This window comes from Aplidium turbinatum, chromosome 2 (genome assembly GCF_918807975.1).
Source record: "Aplidium turbinatum chromosome 2, kaAplTurb1.1, whole genome shotgun sequence".
NCBI classification, from domain to species: Eukaryota; Metazoa; Chordata; class Ascidiacea; order Aplousobranchia; family Polyclinidae; genus Aplidium; species Aplidium turbinatum.
Window position 1 is genome coordinate 12,333,817 of NC_137473.1, and position 22,339 is coordinate 12,356,155.

The window sequence follows — 22,339 nt, forward strand, 5'->3', positions numbered from 1 at the left end:
TTTAAAAGGGTTAGGGTATCGGTTAGGTAAGATTGAGAAAAAAAATAGAACATCACTGATTGCAGTTTCCGTTTTTTTGCAGTTTCCGCAAACATTTTAAAAGGGTTAAGGTTGATCGGAGTTTCCGCAAACGTTTTAAAAGAGTTAGAGTTTAGGGTGTTTCCGCAAACAAACAAACTGAAAAGATCGAGAAAAAATCTAGAACAAAGCCGAAGTCGCTGATCGTAGTTTCCGTTTTTCCGCAGTTTCCGCAAACATTTGAAAATTTCCGGTAATGATCCTAAGAGTTTGCCAAAGTCGCTGATCGCAGTTCCGCAAACATTTTGAAAGGGTTAGGGTTGACCAGAGTTTCCACAAACATTTTAAAAGGGTTAGGGTTGATTGGAGTTTCCGCAAACATTTTAGAATTTCTGGTAATGATCCTAAAAGTTTTTGTTTTTTTTGTGGAAAATTTTAAAATGTTCTTGGAAACTGCGATTAGCGACTTTGGCTTTTTTAATTTTTTCTTTTGATCTTTTCAAGGTACGAACTGACGGTACGAATTGTTCATGGTACAAATTAGGTTGCATCCCACACAGACCATGCACACCATTTGGCGCATGATAGATGGCACAGTTGCAGATGGTGTGGTCTGTGGTTTGTTCCTCCTTGCCACACTCACAGATGGTGAATGAGCCATTTCCCATTTATGCATGTTGGAGCAGAACTTTCCGACACCAGTACGCAGGCGGTTGAGCTGTATCCAGACCTTCTATGGCAAAAGCATTCTGGTTGGGCGGGTGCAGGTGTTGCAGATGAAACTTTGAAATTTTAAGTAGTTCTTCCACTCCCAGCTTCATTGATGATCTGCCCAGGGAGACACACACATGGATTAGTCTTTAATGTTTCTGCTAAATGGAAAAAGAAGTTTAAAGGTGCTTACAATAAAGCATTATAGACATGTATTTGGTTTTGTATTTAGTGTATTTAAAAAAACCTGAGTTATTTGTAATCCCAACTACAATACTAACTATTGCCGTTGTATGGAGACAAATTTATACAATTTTCTGTTATGTTGCTCAGACTCCAAAAATACCCTATTTTGTACCCTGTTAAATTCTGATGTTTATCTAAAATAGAAATTTTGTGATGCTGCTTGTAAACTGTCGTAGGCTACAAGAAAGATTGAGATGTAGGCTACTCCATACTCATAGTACTAGGCCTACCTAGTAAAGTGTCATCGTCCAAGCTATGTAGCCTACTCTTGCACGGGTGGCGACGATGTCGTCCCCTGCCGATGTCGTACCCTTATACATCGGGATGTGCAATGTGTATTTTCTTTATTTTTCTTGTATAACTCCATATGGATGTGTAACATGTATGCATATCTGAAGCAAATAAATAATACAGTTTTTCGCTCAGCACTAAAATTTCTTGTTTCTTAGAAAAGTAGGCTGCCGGTAGCTTATTTCTAGATCAGGAGTTTTGTTTTTAGTATCTAGCCTACTTCTCTTTCAAAATCTCATACTTTCTCATTCATGAACTTTGAAGTCAGATTTCTTTACAACTGAAAGCTCTGCAGCAAACCTTTCGACTATTAGCAGCCCATCAAAATTGAACAACCCTCACTTGTTCAAAGTCCAATTGTGATGAGTTAACGAACTAGGGGATTTTCCCACATTAAAATAGCTTAAGGTTGCCAACTTTTTTTAAGAGAACGACTGCAGCCGAAAAATTCCTTCCCTTTTCCTGATACAAAAAATAGTCTTGAGACTGCAATATTAATTGAATTAATAACCGTGTGCGCAGCAGACAAAAGTATAAATAAGTTTAATTGTCAATTTGCATTTTTCTCAAAAATGCTTTTTAAAAACTGCTATGAAAGCCTACATCTTTATTCAGTTACCTTTAAAACTCCTCCACAATTATGGGTTAGATATGTTGACGACACGTTTTGCATCATCAAAAAAACTGCAGTTAATGATTTTCACAAGCATCTTAACAGCATTTCATCATCCATTCAATTTACCATAGAACATGAAGTCACTGGCACAATTTCATTTTTGGATGTTAAAGTGGTTCGCCATAGCAACAACAAGAAACTAACCACTACCATACACAAAAAACCAACACATACAGACAGATACCTGCAGTTCAACTCACATCACCCCAAGCATCAAAAACTCACAGTGGCCAAAACATTGTACAACAGACTGGACACTCACATAACGGATGATTCTGAACGTTCACACCACAAGAAAAACATTCACAACACTTTAATGCTCAACGGATTTCAACGAAAACTTGCTTGCATACAGCGACCCAAACCGAAACCTTCACTTCCTCCTTATAAATCTTTTACTTGTCTTCCTTACATAAGGGGGGTAACCGACAAAATTCAGCGTATCCTCTATGACATAGGAATCAAGGTTGCGATGAAACCCTATCTGACAATAGGTAAATACCTTCCCTCCGCTAAAGACCCCATGAAAGAAGGTGAAGTTTCTGGATTGATCTACCAAGTTCCGTGTCATGACTGTGATTTAATCTACATTGGACAGACAAAACGTGATCTTAAATCTAGAATCAACGAGCACCAAAGAGCTATTAAATTTCAACGTCCAGAGCATTCCGCTCTTTGCAAACACTCTATAAATTCAGACCATAAAATTACTTGGACCAACGCCACCATTCTTAAAACTGAAAAGGATTATACAAAAAGATTGTTCACAGAAAAATGGTACATAAACCAGAAGGCACAACATGCTCTTAACCAAAAAGATGGTCAGAATTTCCCCTCTGTGTACAAAAAATTACTTTAACTTTAGCTTCACCTTTTCCATTCTCAGTGCGTCTTCTCTACCATTGTTATTGCTAATCCCATTGTTTTCTGTCTTGTCTGATGTTTTTTCAACGTTTCTTGACAGTGGCCCAATAGATAGATAAATTTACGCTGTTGGAAAGTAGCCTACTGGTTTTAGGCATTCACTGCATTTAGTTTAACCTCTAGGTATCGTTGCGTGTTTTAATTCTGATTCTTGCTGCTTTACTTTACTCATTTTATCAGTATGTTTTTGTGTTGTGCCATTGTTGCTGAACAGGTTGTGTTAACCTGTTTTAGCCACCTTGATAAAGTCAGTCGTGCTGACTGACGAAACGTCGGAAATACAAAAGCTAGTTATCATCTTTAACATCACGAGGTAACCTAGTATATAGTCACCAGAAGAACGCAAACTAATTTTATTAAAGAATTATATTTTGAATTTACCATCTGCTACTGCAACTAGCGATTCCGATTGCTATCAAGCGTACGGTACCTTTGACATGTCGTGTATGTGGCCTACGCCTAAGTTAACTAAGCCCCGAACCTAGCCTGATTATTTTCGAGTTTTCAGTGAAATAAAAGATACGGTACATTTCTTGGGGGTGTCAAAAATGAAGAATAATTTTCTTGAAAAACACCAGGGTGGGAGTCTCAGAAATAAATCTCTTTTGCTCTGTATTGTCGAATGACACAATTCTATCAAACAACAGCGCATTCAAGAGATAGGAAAAAGAGAGTGTGGGATGAGTTGGCCAAACTATCATCTTTGTCAAGGATTTCACGTTTAGGCTACATACTGTACGTTGAATCTCTGCGTTGAATCAATGAAAAAGATGATTACATTGCGGCTAAAAGTTAAAAATTGGCAACACTAACTTCATCAAGAAATATATTCAGTTTTATAGGTAGGCACTTTAACAAGCAGATTTCTAATAAACCACGAACCAATCAGAAGCTACACTGTTCATGACGTCATCAAGGTTGCGTCTAGGAAGAATAAAGGAAAAACGCAAATTCTAGCTAGATTGGCGCATTGGGTTAGGGCGGTGGTAGTCATTACATTGACGTGGGTTTGATTCCCACTTCTGCTATAGCTCTTTTTTCTTCTGTAATTACCAAACAAAGTTCAAAGTACAGTAATAATTAATTCTCTGGCTAAATGCTGGAATGGTCACAATTGGACAGATAACGTAGCATCTCATTGGTTCGTGGTTGGATTGGACAGAAGTCATGGATTGGATATCTGCATGTTAAAGTGCCTTCCAGTTTTAAAACGCAAAGCACCAAAAATTAAGACTAATTTGCAAAATCCATGGCAGTTCGTCGTTGCAAGCCAACGTTGTCCAGCTGATCCTGGTACTCAGCATACAAACGCTGGAAACTTAAATTGGAACCGATGATAGGTAAAATTTCCTCCTGGAGCAATGTTCTTTTGCGCATGCCCTAAATTTATCAAAATTATTTCAGACATGTGTCTATGATAATGTGAAAAAATAAAAAACTGAAAAAATAACGTTAAAAATATAAGTATTAACTTTTTCGTAAAGGGTATAAATTGTTAAAAACACGCAGATTTTTAAAATAGCCTACCGAAAGTCGTTGGGAAGACATGGTATGGAGTTAAGACTTTACAGACATTTAATTGAGAAGTTGCTGGGAAAAGTTGAAACTTGGTGGCATAAAGAAGTTTATTTCTGTAATCTTGCAGTAATCCAAGTGTCAATCACCGCCACTGCATTTACCTAACAGTTCAATTGAGCAAACTTTTTTCAGCAAACGGGCGACACAAAAAAGAAACTGGCAACCCTGTTACTACAATTCGACTTATTGTGAAACTAATTTGATTTTAGATCAACATGAATATCGCCATGTGTATACACCATGTATTTTGCTGCTATGATGTCAGCATAGCATGACAGATTCTAAATGACCTCATTTCAGTATGCTTTTATTTCTGACCATCACAACGAAAAACAATGTAGCCTATGCCAAACATAGCAGAGGTTTAAAAAAGGTGGAAGCGACAAAACGCCAACGTTATAAGACAGTTACAATTACCATTCAATATCGAATTTCTTACCAATACGTGAGTCTTCCAAGACTTATTTTGACCGGAAGTAACATTATGACGTTGACTTGGTGGACCAATTAGATCGTTGCAAACTTCACGTAAACGAACTTCCAATGTTTCTTGAACTAAATATCTGAAAACAAAACCGGTTAGTTGGAACATGACCGCAATAAAAACTATGTAATAAAATTATTCAGACTTTAAAAAAAGATGCATGAAATCACCCTGCAACGTTGGAAGGGTTAGTTAGGCATACTCCATACATGAGGTATGGATACAGGTCTTAATAACTTTTTACTGTAAAACATCTTACGGTTGCTGAAACAAAAATGAGATACAATTCATAAAAAAATTATATCTCTGGTCCACACGTTACCCACTCGATTATGTTCACGGCAACTCAAGTTAATGACGTTTTATTTTTGTAGTTGAACATTTTATTTCCGATCTGCTTGTTACTTGGCAAAAATTGTGGCTTTTGCGATACAACAGGGTTTTATTAAGTTCTAGTTTGTTTTCCTTTGGCTTCGTTTTACTTTATGTTACTTTTAATTGAATGATTACAACACAAGACACGTCCAGTTGTGCTTTGGGGGCGTCACAATTGCGGTTCAAATCAGCATTGCAAAAAAATATCAAGAAGAAAACAAATGGGTAAACTAAGCATTAGGCTGGGGTTTTGATGGTCTGTGTCATCGAGCACAAAATGTTATCACATTTTGCTTTGTTTTGAGTCACACTAATTTTCAAATTATTTTCATTCTTTGTTTGGGGGTGGGAGGTAAGGGTAACCAAGTTATAACCACACTCAATCCACTATTAGACACACACTGTGGTTGTTGCTTTGTACTCAATTGCATGCAGCGAAGTAAAATATGAGTAGAACAAGCTGACGTAACAAACAAGTTATGGTTGCGTAACAAACAAGTTATGGTTGCATCATACCTGACATAGGCAAGCAGCCATCTTCTGTACTCCGACAACGACTGGATCATCATGGAAGTGGCCATCTTGTGTTCAAGCAACACTAACGTTGCGTTACGTTGGATAGACGGAGATGCGTGAAAAGAACGGGACGCCAAAGCACCGGCACTGCGAAGCGTAACAATAACAACTTCAAAAAAACGTAGAATCTGTGCATTACAATCCGCCCTTTTTACATAAGCAGACGTTGAATCAATGTAAAAAGGGCGGATTTTGCGGAATTGGGCAAAAAAAAATTAACTGAAAACCATGCAAAATAATTGAAAGACACAGCTGGAATTTGTGAATTATGGAGACTTTTTATTGTTAATTGATAACTAACGTCTGCTGCTATGAACTAACACGCTTTTACCCGTGTGGAACTGTTGAAGAAACGTAAATATGTTGCAATATATTCACCTACCCAGTGTTTAACTTTCTGGCAACAGTCGAGAAGATTTCCCGCTCGTGTGACGTCATGCGATTGTCGCTTGTCGTCGTCATAGCAACATTCTCTGAATGTTGTTCGATGGAATCGTTCGGTGAACTGATTAAGACCCTGAAAAAGTTTTAAATTGTTATCGGTTTGGACCAAAGTATACGAATGTTATTTCATAAAATTGTAAAACACTTCAAAACAGTAACTGATAACGTGTATTACTGTATTTACATTGGGTGTAATGAGTCTCCTGTCGGGAGTAGAAGGGAAAAGCTAAGCAAGCTAATTTTTAAAATAAATGAGCTTATCTTTTGTCATTTTAAGCCAACAGTACTGCCGGTATCTTAGCTTTGTTTGACGCGTTTGACATACATCTATGATTACATCACAAGTAGAAATACACTTATACTACAAATTAAATTGCGAATTTTTGGTTTTGCTTACCACACTGAAAGATCTGTGTTGAATGTGAAACTTTTGTTGTCTTGAAGGGTTAAAAGAGGAAAACCGTACTCGTTCAGTGAACAGCGACGCAAAGGTGAAAAGTTTTCAGCAGTTTTATCTCGCTGAGAGGCGTCAGAGATCAAATGTTGAAATAAAGAATTGTTGACGACGACTTTGCAGCTCCTTGTGTCCCTGAATGATCATGCGAAAGAAAAAAAACCTGTTTTTTTATATTGCACAAGTGTAGATACAAACGACCTGTTTTAGCCTGATGCTGCAGGCCAGGGAACTGTGTTCTGAAAGCTAGTGACAAACCGCTACCACAACAAAGAACCCACAGCATCAGACTAACATAAGTCGTTTGTATTTACAATTGTGCAATAAACAAAGCTCATGCTGTTAAAAGCGATACTCAATCTTTAAAAGTTTTTTATAGTGCAGCATCGGTCGCAGATGCAGTATTTGCTGCTCATAGGGAAGGCAGTTTCAGTGAAGCTGAGTGCATTATTACGTTAGTTTCTTCTTCAATACAATTCAGGAGAAAATTTCTGTGCCATTTTGATAAAGTATTTAGTATGGCCCGATAGGGCATCGAACCCACGTTTATTGTTCCTTTACCCACTGAGCCGGGAATTTTAATTTTGTCTGAATACAAACTATTATCTCTTTCAAATCCAAACTTAAGTCAACATTCATTCATCCACGAAATAAGTGGAATTGAATAGCTTATGTATGGACACTGGACAGTACAGTGATACACAATGAGATATAACTTTGTTTGCGACTATCACCACTTTCTTGAAAAACATCAATGATTAAACAAATGGTAAGCGAGTTTAAACAAGTAAACATCTTGAAACTCATACGTGGTTTTAATGTTCTCATAGCTTAACCAGATAGAGTGTAGCTTTTCTAAGATTTCCGTGTAAAAAGTGACACACTGAATATTCTTTCCTTACCACACAGAGAGGTGGCAACTAGCGTCAATAGCCATCAAGAAATGCCCCTGGCAGTATAAGTTGACCACGGGAGCTTGTGACGAACCAAAACACAAAGGAGGGAAATGCGTGCGGCCGGACGCCACGGATAGCACATGGACGGAGTGGTCCGCGCAAGCCACGCCTACAATCGATCTACAAGGCAACATCGTTAAAGCGAAATCACGTGATATGTTTGTTATTGCTACGCTGCTTCCCATGGCTATGAACTACAGTGAGCTTGGGGTCAAATGTTATTCGGACTTGTTGGCGAATGTCAACAAAATGTGAGAATTTAGGCCGTCTCCATGAGGTCATGGCTGTTGCTAATTTAGAAGGATAACTTCTTCGGAAGACTGTCCGTGAAAATAACCGACAGCATATGCAAATTGCACAGTGCTGCAAGTACTAAGGCCCAGGAATTAAGGACACTGTGGTACAAGTATAGCACGGGTAAAAGTCTCAAACCTAATAGTTTGTCAAAGAAAATACAGACTATAACGCATGGGACTATTAACTTAGAAGTTCTAATTGCAAAAGTATGGTTCCTTTTCAGCCTTTTAAAATCAAACCTTAAATATATTTGTAGAGTTAACAAGAACGTCAAAATAAAAACAATCCACATGTGTGTGCCAAACCATACAGGCTTCAGCGTCAAAATTCAAGGCTAAAAAGCACATAACATTGTCATGGCAACATTAATTCGCCGTCCATCAATCATCGGATACGAAATTGTTATATTTTGGGTATTTCCCACTTTCCTGTCATTCCTACTTACTTGCTTATGTGTAGAATATTAACAGGGGCTGACATTACTGTAGCCCATTGTTCTTGCTTCTCGCGGTAACACGTTAGCTTGTGGAGGGCGCCAGGGATTACTTTGCTATCGGAATTGAGTTCGTTTTCAGCCATCACAGTCACGTCTGCTTGGGTAGAAGACTACAAAGTAGAAGATTAGTTCAACTATCTGCCCCATTAAAACACAGAGTAGTCCCAAAAATGGACTCAGCAAGTGCATTGTTATTGTGGTTCATATTTTATAATAACAGTAACCATGTTTCTGTGCCTATTACGACAACATACAGCAAAAAGGTAAAGTGATTACCGTATTTGAATGCAAACATCGGGAAATGAGAAGGCAAGTGAGCCCTTACTATACTCATTACTCAGCCTTCAGCACGAACAAGAATGGAGCGGCCATTTCTTTTCTCTCGGCCGCCTTTGTGCATATTTTGTGGGCCACAAAACTTTTAAAAATCGGCTTTGTGAACATTTTGCAAGGTTACTTTTATAATATATATAAAGCTTAGTGATTAAATTTCAGATTATTTTTTTGTAAAATCGATACCCTCACAAAATCCCCCGAAACTATCCACAGACCCACAACCACTTAGCTACACATTAGGCGTAATATTTTCTCCTTTTTTATACGCACAGGCGACCGGCTATCACAACACAAATATGAATTCATTATCGTACGATAATTCAGCCTGTTAGCCTGCTGTGTTATACGATGCTTTGTCATATTTTTCAAATTCTAGTGAGTAATGGACAATAAGACATCGCAATACCTGCATCGATATACTTCTCGAAAGTTTTACCAAGGGAAGCTGCAGGGTTGCCGGTTGTCTGTGGACAGAAGAGAGTCTTGCTTGAACGGGGGTGGGTGTCTGTGAAGGGAAACAAGCATTTTATCACGCACAGGAAATCTCCTTCAAACTTGCGACTTTATTTTCTTGAGAACATTAGATAGAAAATTAGCTTGGTTGTAAAGCATTAACGACAATTGCGGCTTGCAAAAATATAATAAAAAAAGAGTTTTTTTGTCAAAACCACATAGAAATAAAACGTTTTTATTTCTTATAGAAACTCTAAATTCTTCAACATGAAGTAGGATAAAATACAATCTTCGGTAAAATGACTACAAAAATGAATCTGTTACCAAATTCAATTGCGGCCAGAGGACAAACGCCAGGTCTTATCCATTAAAAAAAGGACAGATGGATGATGATTAAATTAAACTGTGCCCTGTAACGGAATCCGACGGGCGTTCAGGACACAAACCTCTTTTTCCTGGTTTCCCTGAGGGGACACATGAGGAGGATCGGACACAAAACTTCTGGAGAGTTCTTTTCTCATCTGCTTGTGTTTCTTCCTGGTCGGTGATGCAGTCGCGTTGTGCTTCCGTTTTAGATGAAGAGGGGGACGGCCAGGCCTGCGGGGGACTGTGGAGGCTTTATCTGGTCTCGGGTCATCACAGGGGGAGGCAGCGGATAACTTTCGCGGCCCCTTGGGTGAAGGCCTGGGCAACACAGAAATATTAATTCACTTAAACAGAGATTTTTTGCCGTGTCAGAAATGTGTTGGATATGATATAGAAATGGTAAATTATACTAAAAACAGAGCTTCCAAATTTAAAATAAAAATAATGATAAAGTGATCCTGGGGTCTCTGAAATTAAAAGCAGCTAGTGCGAGGCGCTATTACCACAGCGAACTCATAGCATCAGGCTAACACGTTAGTATCTACATTGTGAAGTGAGCAACAATCGTGCTGGTAAAAGCGAAACTTAAGCTATTGCACAAATTAAAAAAAAACTTTCAAGTTTAAAATATAAACAACAATTTTGACATCTCTGAAATGTCTCTTAAAAGTATAATAACACAAGTTTATGACAAATCATAAACAATTTGCTATGACGTTGAAAAAACGCAAAACTACGTTTATAAACAACAACTCCTTTAGTAAAACTTACGACACAGAGCTTGCTTTGTCTGTTGTGTCTGCCTTTTTTGCTTCAAGTGTCTTGTTCTCAACTGGTTTAGCTTTTTCACAGAGCCGTATGTCTAAGACAGCCTTTTTTTTCTGCAAACCGTAAAGACTTTATAGACACAAGTTTCTGGTAAATACAATGGTTGGCTGTTTCAGTAAATTGTATTTTTTGTCATAGTGATTAAAGATTTAAGTTAAAGTAATCAGGGGGGTAGTATATATCCAAAATACGAGGGAAATTCTTGTGCACCTTCAACCACACACAGCCGCATGATCTTAAAGGAAAAGCGTGAAACGCGGATAATAGCTTGGTGTTGAGCGAATACATAGCGGCCCAACACAGGCAGATGTAAATCGGATTTTGTAAACTCACCATTTGAGCAGAATCTGTCGCGTTCTTGTGAGGCAAGGGTTTCTTTGAGGTTAAATCTAAACCTTTAAAACAGAGAAAATTCGATATGAAAGCTTCATCGGGTGTTTAAATGTTGTGGCGTTTTTACCAAAGTGGAAGGGGCTCTTAAACCGGAGTCCACGAGCCTCTAGGTTCAAGAAATCTTGAAACTCATAAGGATGGTGGAATATGTTTAAAAACATATATAAAATATAAAAACAAAAATATATGTTTAAAAACATATATTTCTGATAGGGACGGTAAGTTTGATTACATTGCAAAGAGATGGGGCAGCAATAAAACTTTATTGGCCAAAATAATTACTGCGCTTCAAACAAGCTAAGATTTGCTTGTACATTTACACAAAAAATAAGCCTTCTTAACGGCCACGATTCTGATTAGATATGAAATAAATGGGCTATTCTTGCTTTTAGATTCAGTGTTTTTAGACCTGAAGGTCAAGTGAATTATTTGCGAAGAATATTATTCCAAGTCAAAATGGCCTAAAAGGGATATTGATGCAATGGATAAAACTTCGCATTAAATCTTAAATCTGATCAAAATAAACCTCACCGTTTTGAATACTTGAATTGCTATTGGTTGAAACAGGAACACGTGACTTGGAAGTGCTTTCAACGTCATCAGTCGTGATTTCTTTGGGCTCAGTTTGAGACTTGGACGTTTCAGGCTAGAAAACATTAAACTTTATGTCATTTGAAACAAAATTAAATGACGTGAAATCTGTCGCTTTCGAATGACGCCACTGTGACATCAAACTTTGCTTACCACTTTGACGGGAGAGACTTCGGCTATTAAATCTGCATCAATTTTAAGCTTTTCAGTCGATTTCATGATGTTGGAATTGATTTTTCCAAACGTGCTGCTGGATCCAAACGGGCGGGGGATTCCCCTATAAAGATGAGGAAATTTGTAGAAAATTTTTTTATCAGCTCAAGTCACGTTGTGGACGTTAAAGTAATTATCGATAAACTACCTTATTCCGTTTATTGACGTGCTGGGAGGCTGTTGTACTTTGAAGTTACATGAGCTGCATTTTCACGTGCTACAGTTTCATATTAGAAGGAGTATTGACTTTGAAGATGGACGGGAAGAGGAAACGGGGACGTCCAAAAAGGACAGGGGAAGAATGAGGCACACAGGGTCGGACTGAAGAAACGAGATGGACAGAACGAGATGAAGAGCAAGGATGAAAGGAGTAACAATACTTAAAAAGTAAACGTATAAATTTTGCATCGACAAAACGTAACATAATGTGGAACCGTCGTATTTCAATATACCACTATCACAAACCAACCCCAAAGCCTCTTGCGGCGCAACAAACACAGGAATGATTCGTCTTCTGCCGGTCGAAGTTCTTGTTTCGATTTGCTCCGTCTAAAAAAGAGAGAAAGAGTAAAAAAAGGTTAAACAGCAATGTGTACAATATGTCATGATAAAAGAAAAACCTAAATAAATTCTGTTGACTGTTTGTGTCTGGGTTTTGCTTTCTGTAGTATAACCTCCCTGTGTGTTCATCCGTAGAACACGTGACCTACAGTTCGCGTATATATACGGCTGTCGCCATCAGCAGCCATTTTAGTTACTAGTATCTGAGTTATTGAATAGAGCTAAACACTACATGGTGTCAGAAGTGGGATTCGAACCCACGCCTCCGCTCTCCATTCGGAGTTCGCTTTGAGTTTGTGTTTTGACTTCGTAACTTTTTCTAGTCATTACAAACTTGAAATAGGCTTCCAATAGTATTAAATGGCAACAGTTTGACTGCGAGTTTGCAAGTCACAGAAAGCTGCCGCGTTACACTTTTTCTTTATTTTGTAAAATACGTTTTAAAACTTGAAGTCTTACAGAAAACAATCTTGTTCACCAATCTACCTGAAATCACAACCCAGTAACTCAATTTGCTGCATTGTATTAAGTACGGTTTTCTACTTTAAAAGCTTTTTTAATTTTCGTTTTAAACCTCGTTTTCAAACTTCAAGCACAGTTTCTACGTTACACGAGTCACACGAAGCAAAATGCAGAAAGATGCATGCTGATAGATGTAAATGGTAGATAGATAGTAGTGAAGTAAAAATCACAGTTTAATAATTTCGTCGAAAAAAGTAATCCACCAGGACCGATTTGTGAAGCAATAAAGCAAAATCTTTCGCTTTCTTCAACGATACAGATAATTCCACAACCCACGCTTCAAGTAACGTACGTGAAACGAAAAGAATTACAAATAACGCTTCATAAAAGTAAAACAACCTTACTGGGTATTTGATAGGGATAGTTGGGGCTTTGGATTGGTCGTCAGACGCGACAGTGTCAGTCTTCTTTTGTTGGATGGCAAGCATGGCAGGGTTTTCTATGATCAGGGGCTGCGACACAAGTGAAGGCGTCTTCCCGTACGTCTCTTTGTACAGTTTATTCTGAAAAAAAGCACAAACTGTGCCAGTAAATAAGAAAGACTTCAAATACAGCACTTCAACCAATCGTAAGAGCAAATCGATGCGTTGGGCAAAGTACGGTCTGCACATTTAAAATCATATAGGTGTTTCTACGTCATCATTTTCAGCCTAGGGTAGTTCACTGCAGTGCAGAGCAAAAACCCTTTTCTTGTCAATTCAGTCGATGGCGTGTTTTTTACCAATTTTACCAACCTTCTCTTCCTGTGTTAAGGTTTGTCCAATTTCGGAAGGAGTAAAGTCAACAAAAGCTACTGTTCCGTCCCACGAGCAACACAACAAGGAATAGCCGTTGAATGACCTGTAACAATGACAGACACAGGTTTCATTTGTTTAGTGTTGCCAAAACCCAGACTTGTTTACTTAATTTTCCACTCAACACTCATTAGAATATATGATTATGTAAAAAGTGGGCTTTGATCAAAAAAATAATCTTGGCGATATTTACAGTACTGGACAATTTATTATGGATTTTATTTTTTTTGGACCATTTTACAGCAAATTTCAGATATTTTTGATAACTGAGAGCACTACAATAAATGTACTGGTGGTTCAAAGCAAAGAAGCCGCAATTCTCCAACATCGGTAGACGGTATTCAACATCACGTAATAATGCCGGATTACCGATTGTGTAGAATGGCAGCTTCTTTGCTTTGGGCCACCATTACAATTATTTCTGAGCTCTCAGTTATCGGAAAAACAAAAAAATTGAGATTTGCTGTAAAATTGTCCAAAAAAAAAATCCTCAATAAATTGTCCAGTACTGTACGTGCAAAAAATAACAATACAACTCAGCTAAAACATGGTTTTAATACAAAGTGATCAAGATCATCTAACTAGTAGGTAATTTCAATCACAGTTGAATCTGCCTGATTTAGACATTTCTCTTGGCCCACAAAATGCTTATTTCTCTTGGCCCACAAAATGCTTATGCTTTTGTACACACTCAACGCGACTAACTCGACACCATTTTTACGGTCCCAACAAAACAATTTCGTTTGAATCAATGACTTTTCCAATTCCCTTCAGGTGTCGAGTTAGGCGGATTCTACCATACTTAAATATTTCAAATAATGGAATGCGCTAACCATGAAATATCCATCACTGAATTTTCAAACAAATCATGAATGACTACAAGAGGACGCCGTAATAAAGTGAGCCAAACCGACAAGGATCTGTCCCGACTACCGACGGCACAGCAAGTGTACGGTAACGATGCTTGCGTTTCGTTATCTTGTACCTTTTTCGGTTTTCGAAAAACACAGCCGTTAAATCTGAAAAAAAGTGGAAGACAGTGAATAACAATGTGAAATGGAAATAAACTTTACAACTAAATAGAAATAACGTTTTTTTTTTGGCAATTTTTTGCCAAATAGTATAAAAAAACAAACTAATAAGCTGCTGTTATGTCAGCTAAACACACAAAGACCACACTGTTTTGGATCGGAATGGCCCGTTTCGGTGAGTCCGATCCCTTAACGGGGGATTTTTTCAATTTTTTTTTAAATTATCGGGTACCGTAGCCTAATTATCATTGCCGTTTTAGGGTTAGGGGTTTTGGGTTAGGGTTAGAGGTTAGGAACTCACCGAATCGGACTCACCGAATAGTAGCAGACCCGTTTTGGATGAACTCTACTTTGAATCCGGCAAAAGCACATGTTTTTCGTGGTTTGCCCTGAAACTTTTTTTATGCAGATATACATTTCTTTACACACCTAGTGCAAGTGATGGCTTTTCTGTGGCCAACAAAGTCCATCTCAGTTCTCCAGCCAGATCGTTCAATTATTTGTGCAGTTGGCCCAGAATTGTTCACAGCGTGTGCCGATACCAAATATCCACCATCTGGAGACCAACTTAGTCTCAAAACGTGAGTGGTGGCAGTGCACTGAAAATGTAGTGAATTAATTTAATAAAATGCACCATGCAATTAAGTACCGTAATACAGTTGAGCAGGTGGTACATTTAAACCATGGTATGTCCTCATAGTGTTACAACTGTTACAAACCTATAGCTAAACATGATAAGGCACAATCTGCATCTGCTTTTAAAGTTTGTCAGACACCAAAATCAGGTCATGTCTAGTTGGCAGAACATTTATCTTATCAAATATGATATTTGAATATAATTGCACACAGGAAGAATCTATCATGTTCTAAACTTTATTACCGAACATAAAATAAAAAACAGTGAATTTTGTTACAACATTTTAAACTGCAAAAATAAAAAGGAAGCAGTACTTCTTCAAACGGCTTTGCAATGGTGGCCTCCAATTTCCAATCCAGTGTCTTCCACACCCGTACTGTTTTATCATCAGATTGCGATGCAACATATGAGCCAATAGGATCCCATGTTACACCCTATGCATAAAAATTGTAAACAATTTCATGTCGCGTTGGTATTTGTTGGAATTTTGCTGAAACTAAACTTTTTTTAATCAAACATAATTAGACGTACTTTGACAAGACTTGTGTGACCTCTCAAAGTGGTGACAATCTCAGGGAATTTTTCCACACTCCAAATAACGACAGTGTTGTCAATACTGCAAGAAGCTAGCCATTGGTTTCCTGGTGACCAAGCCAGGTCGAGAACGTCTAAAATGCAATAAGAAGATTGTAACCAGAAGAGTAACACAGAACCAAAAATAATGTATTTGAACATACAGAATACAGATGGTACCTTTGAAAATATATATACAGTTTGTTGACAAAAACTTACTGTGTGCAAAAATTTTTAAGAATTACAAACGGTGAAAAGTCTGTGACATACCCCCAGTATGACCTTTTAATGTATGTGAGCACCGCCATCGCTCTCCTGTTGTAGTCTTGAGGTTGGCAGGGTTACCAAACCCCCCAGCCCCACCATACCCTACATTGATTACAAAAAAGTGCAGTTAATATGTATTCAAAGTGAATACTTGAAGCCTAAAAATCAAAATTACAAGTTTTGAAGTTTCTTTTTTGCAAAATTTGTTTGCTTTGATTGAAAAAACAATTGACAAATTTTTAAAAGTTGATAAACAATGACAGTTGAAATGCGTCCCTCTTAAATCGAAAGGATTTCATTTGTTGTATGTGCCACCTGCAAATTGCCAAATCATGATCAGTCGATCATCTCCTCCAGATGCTAAATACCGTCCATTGCAAGACCAACGTACACAGTTTACGCAAGCTGAAAAGATAATTAAATTAAAAACAAAATTGTCAAATTAACATGTTACAAGACATTGATAGCAGGCAATAGGAGATCACTGCAGTGCATAAACCATTTGAAAACTCAAAAAGCAAACAAGAAAGACTGTTTGAAATGGTTTTTAAGTGAAATATAAAAATTATCTCTAACATTAATGCATAATGCTAAACTATAATAAAACAGCACTTTTAAACGTGATATTTTTTTGTAAGATTCCTCACAATACCCAAGTGATTTTCCATAATACATAAAACTTTGGGGATGTCATCATTCATCTCATCTTTGGCATTCATAACTGGAGTCATATTCCAAACGATGACTTTGCCACTGCTGCCTCCATCACCCTGCCCTCCGGTGGCAAAACGAGAACCATCAGGATGAATGTCAATAGAAAAGATTGGTTGCCCTGAGTCAGTGAGTCAGTTTAATTGTATATTATAAAATACTGGCAATCTGAAACGTCTAGTTTAACATTGCAGAAATCTTTAAAAACTTGTAATAAAAAAGAAACTCACGAAGATTAACCTATTAAAAAGTATCTCACAATATTTGATTAGATCTATGCTTACAAATTAAAACAAAAATGTATCAACACTGATAAGTCGCCTTGGAGCCAGGTTTGAAGTCATCATCCAGGACACTTGATAAAAAGCTTAAAATTTACAAGAGTCACATTCATTAATTTTGCAACTAAACACATTAGCAGTTTCAGAAGTACAAAAGGTCTTACCGTTGTGAGAAACCCAATTTGGTTTCAGTAATTTCATTGGAACAGCAAATCAACAATGTTGTTGTGGTCTTAAAAATTCCAGAAAGACCTAGCCTATATAAACAGTATGTATGTATGTATGTATGTATGTATGTATGTATGTATGTATGTATGTATGTATGTATGTATGTATGTATGTATGTATGTATGTATGTATGTATGTATGTATGTATGTATGTATGTATGTATCCAATTAAGTTATGTGATAATGCCATTAAACAAAGTTATTTGAATAAACTAAACAATGGTACATTATACAGTATACACACTACACAGTGGGTAATGGGTATCTCTAAATACCCATTGTCAGTGTTGTAAAATGGTTTTTGCTAAAAATAATATATACCGGTATATATATATACAGTCTTCAAAATTAGCATATTTTTAAATCAGCAAAAATGTTGCCGAGGCCAAACGGCAAAAGTTGAAATTGCCTCGGCAATTACTGTGAACGTTTATTACAAAAACAATTGTATATACCAAAACATGTAAAACAAGAATCGAAAAATATACTAGAGTAGTCTATCACGACCGCACTGTTTGATTTGTTGTGATCATTATGATGTAATAATACCAAAAGTACACAAACGAAAACACAAGCTTTTGCAACCTTTTGTATGGTGGCAACCAATCAACCATTGTTTGTTACTGCTGCTCAGTGCTCACACTTCAAGCAAAAAAAAATTTTTGCAGTGATCACTAGTAATTGGTGAACAACGTTGTGTGTGTCGTTGTAAAGTGGCGGAATCGTTTCAGGTACGGTACAGCTGGACGAGATAACGGAAGGCGAGGCGCGATAAGGAGTAGATCCTTACAATAACTTGACGTCTACTGGCATTGAATCACAGCAAATAGGGTGATATTTATATAAAAGATTCAATTCTCCCAGCTGGGCACCTGTCTAAGCGCCGGCGAAGTAGGACGTAACCCAAATAAAACATCCAACAATAGTAAGATTGAATCAACATCCTAGCGCTCGTGTACAATACCGTAGTGTAAGAAAATTAGTTTTTTTTTGTTATCTTGTGATCCTTACAAGCTTGTGGTCCGTGTGGCCTCGGCATTTTTATTGCCGACGCTAATGCGCCATTCATGCATCTGCAATCACCTCGACAATTGCCGACGCTAATTTCAAAGACTATAATAATCCATTGAAGTTGATTCGAAATACTAGGAAATTAAAGGAATCAACAATATCAAAACCTGCAACTGCCAAAAACTTCCAATAACTGGGAAAGCTAACTAGCCCAGTTTGGTCGTGAAAACTCATAAAACTGGCAACCCTTGTCAAGCATTTCCAAGCATTGCTGTCTTTTTCAGAAATTGGCAAACATTTAAAATGGTTTTTGAACTATACTCTTAATCCACACCCCAATCAAAACCCAAACTGCAGTTTACAAAACTGGTTCAATTTGAACTGGCAACCCTGACAGTGGTTATTTAGAGGTACCGTACACAGTAGCATCGACAGTGGTAGGCCTACTTTTGAACCTTTTTGAATTTGAAATCACTGCATATTCTTTGGATATGTAATCCATGTGCAAATTTGCAACCATTTTTAAAGACCTCCAAAAGTCATAGGTATTTATTTAGGCTACTAAAACAGTTAATGTATATATACTCTTTTCTTTATTAGAAAGATATTTTTAAACTGTTAAGCGTGCAATATTTTGCTGCTGTTGTTTTTGTGTATTACAATTATATTTATATCATACAATTACAATAGCACAATTTGTGATTGCTGTTTTAATTCCATAATCAACCATACACTATATAACTGTCATTCTAGCAAAATAATTGTGCACGATCCCCCTAATAACCATCTGTAAAAAATGAGCAGTAAATAGTGCGATGATGGCAACAACACGACCTTCATAGAAACACTTCTTAATGACATTTTTATTTTAACACCGCTTAAATGTCAAGATGCTATTTAAAAAAACACACAAAGTTTTTCTAAACACGTAATTTGAAAATTAAGAAAACTGGAAAACAGCGTGGAAAACTAAAACTGACACAAGTTGTGATATCATTGATCAATAACCAATAAATTATTTTCTGTCAAATTATTCCAATAGCAAAATATTTGCAAATTTATGGATGCAGTTACATCGATGGTTGCCGGTTCGACTCTCAGGGTGTGCGCTTGAGCAACGCATTTCATGACTGCTCTCCATTTAGCGGCACCTAGTGAATGGAATAGTTCCCGGCAACAACACTTCAAAAATCGAAAAAGCTTCTTTCTGCCAATATTGGTAACCAGCCCTGCGTCAAAAGCCTCTACAATTAGGCTACTGTATGCGAAACTACCAGGAGTAACCTATCAAGGCTTTTTTCAGTCCGAGAATAAAGATTCAAAACCAACCAACCAAATGGAACCTAGTGCATTTTTCTTAGAAGCAACCTTATTTGGAACCTAGAATCTAATTGGTATCAAACTCAAATTATTTTCTTGGCATACCGTATACAGTTAGCTAGAACTTGAAATAACTGCAAAACTAATTGATTGCTTAGCGTTAGCTGGCTGGAATATGACACCTCAAAGCGAATGTCTCGTTCTGAATACTGGCCTATAGTTTGTGCAAAATCCATCATCATGCAATAGCCAGTGATGGGCATTAACGGCGATAATTATCGGCGATAAATTTTATCGCTTATCGTTATCGCTTAATTATTTTTTCAGTTATCGTTTATCGTTATCGCCAAAGGCAATATTTGATTATCGCTGATAATTAATCGCCGATAAATTTTATTTCGGATCAACACACAAGTGGAAAGAACAAGAAAAGTAATATTTTAACTAACCACCTAGTTCATGAAACTAAAATTAAAACCAGTTCTTCTTCAGTGCCTGAAGTGTGTGTGCACAGGTTGTTGTCATGGGAGGGACACGCCCCCTGCAGCGACGGCCCTGACAACACAATAATTTTTACAGTTGCAAATTGCAATGCAATGAAATGCATGCAACAAGCTCTTGTTGTTTTGCTGCAATCGGCAATCGCGAGTGAATTTTACAATTAAAATGTAAGCGCACAGGCGGTACAGAATCCTTTGAAGCGAAGCGAAAGAAATTGGCAAGTGGTTTATGAAAGTGTCGCAATACGAGGCCGCTTTTACATCGGAAACATGGTCTTTCGCGCCACCATCACTGAAACAAGTCATTGCAGAATATGAAATTGCTTGAAGCATTTGACATGCAGACCGACATCACACTTTTTGCATGACAATAGGCGCATCGAGTTGCGTGGTAAAATTATGCTAAATACAGTAGGCTATAACCTTTCTCATTTACATATGCTGCATAGCCGAGTGGTGAGAGCGCTGGAACGGCAATCGAAAGGGCGCCGGTTTGACACCGCTCATGAGCATACAGTTGCGTATCGAGTTGCGTGGTAAAATTATGCCAAATACAGTAGCCTATAGCCTTTCTCATTTACCTATGCTGCATAGCCGAGTGGTGAGAGCGCTGGAACGGCAATCGAAAGGGCAGGACACTGTCTTTCGCAGGACACTTAAAGGCATGCCTGAAGGTGGACATGAAGATTGGCTTCCTTGCCTTCCCGTCCACTTAATCTAAATCTTCAACCACAGGGCGTAAGCCTAGATACGACGACGATTTACCTATGCGACATAGCCAACCTCAATCAAATATTTTTATTCCCACTAATAATACAGTGCCTATATTGTAATTCTTATCTCAACAACTCAGCGTTCTGCCATTGCTTTAATGATGGTGTTCACAAAGAAAACAGAAAAATTTATCTGAAATTATCAGTAAATTACGATAATTATGTTATTGTTCTTGAACAAACACGACTAATTTGACAAGCTTGATGGATTTCACAGTATGCACATTTTTACTACCAATAACGCTTAAGATTACTGATAAATTTTCAAGCATTTTGCGTTTTATGAAATTTTTTCAATTATTGCTGACTTTGCTGTAAACAGCCCGTAGAAAGCAAAATACAAAGTTTGGAATTTTTTATGGTATTTTCATTTGATTTAATTATTTTGCCTACTGCACGTAAGCGGCAGTGTAACTCAATTGATAAAAGCATCCAACTGGTATCTGAAGGTATAATTATAAGCACGGCGGTTACCTCAGTGGTTTGATTCTGGATCAAGAGGTTGAAGATTCGATACCTACTGCCGCTGTTGCGATTCTATTCATGCATAACTTACAAAAAGTTTTGTCCCTTTACAGTACATTATGTTCGATTTTTCGTCATGTTGATGAAAACAGTTCATGCTGCATGGGGTGGGGCAGCGCTAATCAAGAAAAACAAATTATCGTTATCGGACATTATTGGCGATAATTTATCGTTATCGCTTAACTTTTTTTTGATTTATCGTTATTGCTTTAGGCATTTTTCGTTTATCGTTATCGCTTAAATGAAAAATGAGTTATCGCGCCCAACACTGGCAATAGCCTAAGTTTTTTGACGTCTGATTTTATTGTTTACTGGGCTACTTGAAACTAGAAAGTAAACCTAATAGTGTTGCCAGGCGTCGCAAAGTGAATTTCCCTGTTGCGCTTGTTTTTTCCACTGTTCATTACTTTGGTGCCTTCAAAATAATAAAGAAAATTTTTACCTTTCAAAGGCATGCTATACCAAGTTTCTAGTCTCTCTTAAAGGCAGATTATACTACAAGATCGCCGTCTGGTAAACAGCAGACTGATGACCCCGAAAATCTTGTCAACCGCGAGAGCTCCAGGAAATAAACAAAAATCCTGCAGTAAGTTTTAATCAATGGTTTGTTTACTTTTATGAGTTTTGTAGTTAGACCAGAAAGTAGAGTGCTCTAAAGATGTTCACAAGATCTTGATTTTTGAACAAAAGCAGGATCAGGACAGGATTCAAAAGTCGAAAACGGCGTATAAAATTATTCACAAACTTACCACATTTTATTCTTCACATGTAGGCCTTATGTAGCCTATGCATAACATGAAGTGAGCTATAGTTTCGGTGTGCAGTGTGCACTCGAGTTTTTAATAACATTAGCATGGATTTCTAAACCACATTATCATTTCATTTAGAATTCAGTCGGT

The 22,339-nt window shown here is 37.4% G+C and overlaps 1 protein-coding gene across 2 annotated transcripts; it reads right to left on the bottom strand.

Moving 5' to 3' along the window:
• Positions 1-3,311: 3,311 nt before the first annotated feature.
• LOC145764512 (protein HIRA-like) lies at positions 3,312-17,493 on the bottom strand. Of its 2 annotated transcripts, XM_082576131.1 has the most exons (25): positions 17,248-17,493; positions 16,744-16,923; positions 16,407-16,496; positions 16,095-16,193; positions 15,783-15,919; positions 15,566-15,685; positions 15,044-15,213; positions 14,417-14,602; positions 13,524-13,629; positions 13,134-13,292; positions 12,176-12,255; positions 11,647-11,770; positions 11,434-11,548; positions 10,843-10,904; positions 10,453-10,562; positions 9,762-9,999; positions 9,269-9,367; positions 8,476-8,636; positions 7,680-7,853; positions 6,721-6,912; positions 6,262-6,396; positions 5,820-5,966; positions 4,884-5,007; positions 4,067-4,246; positions 3,312-3,697 (listed from the first exon to the last, which is right to left on the bottom strand). In XM_082576131.1, exons 1-24 carry the CDS (start codon positions 17,282-17,284, stop codon positions 4,100-4,102), a joined length of 3,192 nt encoding a protein of 1,063 aa, XP_082432257.1. In that variant the 5' UTR covers positions 17,285-17,493; the 3' UTR covers positions 3,312-3,697; positions 4,067-4,099. The 2 variants fall into 2 exon arrangements, with proteins under 2 accessions (XP_082432257.1, XP_082432256.1); XM_082576130.1 differs by having other exon boundaries at positions 3,312-4,246.
• Positions 17,494-22,339: the final 4,846 nt, after the last annotated feature.

Bases quoted from the DNA above. Each gene is read 5' to 3' on its own strand.
- LOC145764512 (XM_082576131.1), bottom strand. From the start codon at position 17,284: ATGAAATTACTGAAACCAAATTGGGTTTCTCACAACG. The intron at 11,771-12,175 runs GTTGGTTTGTGA...TCATCTTTATAG, and splicing joins GCGCCGCAAGAGGCTTTGGG to GGGAATCCCCCGCCCGTTTG. The intron at 5,967-6,261 runs GTAGGTGAATAT...TACGCTTCGCAG, and splicing joins GCCAGAAAGTTAAACACTGG to TGCCGGTGCTTTGGCGTCCC.